At 37.6% G+C, this 4,122-nt stretch overlaps 1 protein-coding gene across 1 annotated transcript; it reads left to right on the top strand.

Moving 5' to 3' along the window:
* Positions 1-259: 259 nt before the first annotated feature.
* LOC103242144 (olfactory receptor 1D5-like) lies at positions 260-1,250 on the top strand. Its single transcript, XM_073005526.1, is given in 2 exon segments — positions 260-927; positions 929-1,250. Coding segments are annotated over 2 exon segments (990 nt in total).
* Positions 1,251-4,122: the final 2,872 nt, after the last annotated feature.

Below are 4,122 nucleotides of genomic sequence, written 5' to 3'. Positions count from 1 at the left end.
ATATAAAATCATAACACTAAACTTTAAACACTTCAAGACTACTGGAAGATGGCAAGATTAAATATAAGGCTTAGACATTGTTTTTATAATATTCAGCATGTAAGGGTAGAAGTTGCTGGAATAATTAAGTTGCGTACCTTCCAAATTCTGTTTTTGTGCCTATAATGACCTGTTGCTTTTACTATTTTTAAAATTTAGTCCAAGATATTTTAATGCTAAGAAAAGAGTTGATTTTGCTTATCTTCGTGTCCTTATTCAAATGAGGGCACTTAATAAACATTTGTTGGTGTTAATGTTGCAGAAGGTTGGGGGAATGGATGGAGATAACCAGAGTGAGAACTCACAGTTCCTACTCCTGGGGATGTCAGAGAGTCCTGAGCAGCAGCGGATCCTGTTTTGGATGTTCCTGTCCATGTACCTGGTCACGGTGGTGGGAAATGCGCTCATCATCCTGGCCATCAGCTCTGATTCCCACCTGCACACCCCCATGTACTTCTTCCTGGCCAACCTCTCCTTCACTGACCTCTTCTTTGTCACCAACACAATCCCCAAGATGCTGGTGAACCTCCAGTCCCAGAACAAAGCCATCGCCTATGCAGGGTGTCTGACGCAGCTCTACTTCCTGGTCTCCTTGGTGACCCTGGACAACCTCATTCTGGACATGATGGCGTATGACCGCTATGTGGCCATTTGCCACCCCCTCCACTATGTCACAGCCATGAGCCCTGGACTCTGTGTCTTGCTCCTCTGCTTATGTTGGGGGCTGTCTGTTCTCTATGGCCTCCTCCTCACCCTCCTCATGACCAGGGTGACCTTCTGTGGGTCCTGAAAGATCCACTGCCTCTTCTGTGAGATGTACGTCCTGCTGCGGCTGGTATGTTCCAACACCCACATCATTCACACAGTGCTGGTTGCTACTGGCTGCTTTCTTCCTCACCCCCTTAGGGTTCACAACCATATCCTATGTACGTATCGTCAGAACCATCCTTCAGATACCCTCAGCCTCTAAGAAATACAAAACCTTCTCTACCTGTGCCTCGCATTTGGGTGTGTTCTCCCTCTTTTATGGGACACTTGCTATGGTATACCTGCAGCCCCTCCACACCTACTCCACGAAGGACTCAGTAGCCACAGTGATGTATGCTGTGGTGACACCTATGATAAACCCTTTCATCTACAGCCTAAGGAACAAAGACATGCATGGGGCTCTGGGAAGACTCCTAGGGAGACCCTTTCAGAGGCTTAAATGAAGGTAACTTTGGAAAGGGGATCGAAGTGGAGACCGGAAATCTCCTTCACCCACGTAAGGCATTGTGCTGTGGGATATGCAACAGTCATTAGGGTACAGCTGCAGCTCAGAATGAGCATATCTGCCTGTGGTGAAGAAAAGACATAATGTGTATCCCAGTGCCTCTAAGACCTCACCAGCCTTGGCAATAAATAGTGTCATGCTAACACTACTACCAGGATTTTACAGAGTCAAATATTTAAACCTGCTTGATCATAGGCCCACAGTCCTAGGCTTATCTATATATACCCAGTTATAGCCTCAGGCAGTCTCTCATGTTCTCTAGCACCCATTCACTTATGACCCAGAGGTCTGGCTTCTCTAAGGAGCCTGCTACCTTCAAGCTCTTTGGAGAAGACACTTTGCACCACCCCTACCACAGATGCCCTGGGTGAGGCTTCCCCTTTCTTGACACTCTAACAGGTACAACATGCACCACTTCAATGTTGACATATAGTCACTCTGGACACAACCCATATGGTTCATGTAGAAATGCCAACAAAATTCCTCTTGTGCTCTGGGTTGGTTTTTTCTTTTGGGCCTCAAGCAACACTCTCTTGCCTTTTCCCTGCATTCCTTTTCTCTGTAGGAAGTCAGGCCTTGCCCTTGGAAAGACCATCCTAGCTTTTATTTCTGTAGTTGCTCACCTTCCTTCTCTCCTTCATGCAAGAATTCCATCCACCCCTCAAAACAAAACTCCCAAACATCAGCGCATATTCATAAATAGCAGTCGTAGTAGGGCCAGTAGAAGGGGGGGATTCTGGAACAAATGAACAATTTAGTTATCCTGGAGAACATACAGAAAAGGAGATATTTTAATAAATAAATTGGGAATAGCACTCAATAAAATATAAAACAAAAATATAACAAAGAGAATTTTAAAAGCCAAAGATTGGTTCTTTCTTTAAAAAAATGAAGTGAATAAACCTCTGGGATATTGATTAAGGAAAGAAAACATACAAGTAAACACTACAGTGGGAAGAATGGGGGTAAAAACTAAAGATAACATCAAGATTAGGATGATGAAGAGACAATACCAACATCTACATGCCAACAATTTTGAACACTTTGACAAAATAAATATATCCTTGAAAAAAATGTGACTTGTCAAAGCTGACTCAAGAAGAAATGGAAAAATTAAATAGTCCTATAACTAGAATTTAAGCAATCATTTTAAATATTCATATATATGAATGTGTACATATATCACAAATACAAATCGATTTATAAGCAAATTTTAGCAAGTTATGGATCCAGCTTTTTTTAAAAAAATCTCTGCAAAGAACAGAAAAAGAAATGAAACTTCCCAAATAGTTTTATGTCATAATTATCACCTGATATCAAAGCAGATAAAGAGTACAAGAAAGAAAAGTGCAGGAGCTAATTTCACTTAATATATACAAGTATCACAAAGAAAATCCTAGTAAATTGAATCCAACAGAAAATTTAAAAATAATAATACTGCATAAGGACCCCCTAGGATATATTAAAGGTATGTAAAGATAATTTGATACTTTTAAATCCATGTTATTTATTATATTGACAAAAAGAAAAAATCAACATGTCAATAGATGCAGAGAAAGATAAAATTCTAAACAAATGTTGTCCTTGATAAAGCAGTAAAATTATTTTATTAAATCATACCTTTTAGTGTATGTTCTTTTAATATTTTGTATAATAAAATGGCAAGTCCACATAGAGCATTTCTGCATCTCAAAGTACAACGGTTGTCTTGTGAGGAAGTACCTGAGTGATTGATTGAATTTGGGCGCAACCAGCCACATGGTTGCGGAACATGGAACATTATCTGTATTTGTTAGAATAACTGATAAACTATAGTTATTCAGAACTGGTACTTGCCAAATGTTGTCACAAAATACATGAAGTGAGCCTGTTATTGTAAGAAAAACTGACAGTATTTGTTGCTAGTAATAAATATTTGCTCTATCAAGCAAATATCACCCCTTTGGAAAATTCATCCCTCATGGTGATGGATATATATTTCATATACATATTAAATGTGTCAACATTTGGAAGATCTGCATAACTCAGTCAATATTTTTCAAATGACTAATGCATTATGTGAAAAATTACACGTGGATAAAAGATCAACTTTAAAAAGTTACACGTGAATTAAAAGACCAATTCAAAAGAAGCCAATGAATTTTAATGACATAGGGAATAAAATGTCTATTGATATGTTACCAGATTCTGCATTGCTAGTAACCTTTAAGAAACTACTACTTATCACGTTTTGATGTAGTATCAAATAATATTAATTGAAAAGGTTATTAACATAATCCTCCCTTTTGCAATTACATATCTGTATAAGGCTGGATTTTCTTCATACATGTCAACCAAAATAACATCACTACAAATAAATGCAAAAGCTGATACAAGAATCTAGCTCTCTTCTATTAAGCCAGACATTAAAAAGATTTGAAAAAATGTAAAACTATGCTATTCTTCAATAAATTGTTTTAAATATATATACTGATTTCTATTTAAAATCCTACTATAAAAACATATAATGGTAGCATTGTTTTATGAATGAATTAGTAAATATTTTAAATGTCTAACATGAGAATATCAAGAGATACAATCCACATAAACACAGCTCACAGCTCTTTTGGTCCCGAAATTTTTAAGCAGGTAAATGCGTCCTGAAACCAAAAGTTTGAGAACTGTTCTCCTAAAGTACAAACATACTTGAAAATTCTTCTCAAACTCAGGAAATCAGTTCCTTTGAAAAAGAGGACAAAATGAGGGAAAGGAATGGGGATAATGCTTTAGTGTTATCTCTAACATTTTAAATCTTTTTTACAGAAAGAAGT

The sequence above is a fragment of the Chlorocebus sabaeus genome, chromosome 16 (genome assembly GCF_047675955.1).
Source record: "Chlorocebus sabaeus isolate Y175 chromosome 16, mChlSab1.0.hap1, whole genome shotgun sequence".
In the NCBI taxonomy this organism is placed as follows: domain Eukaryota; kingdom Metazoa; phylum Chordata; class Mammalia; order Primates; family Cercopithecidae; genus Chlorocebus; species Chlorocebus sabaeus.
Note: the sequence above shows the minus strand (reverse complement) of the source record. Positions and strands in the feature narration are given on the sequence as shown.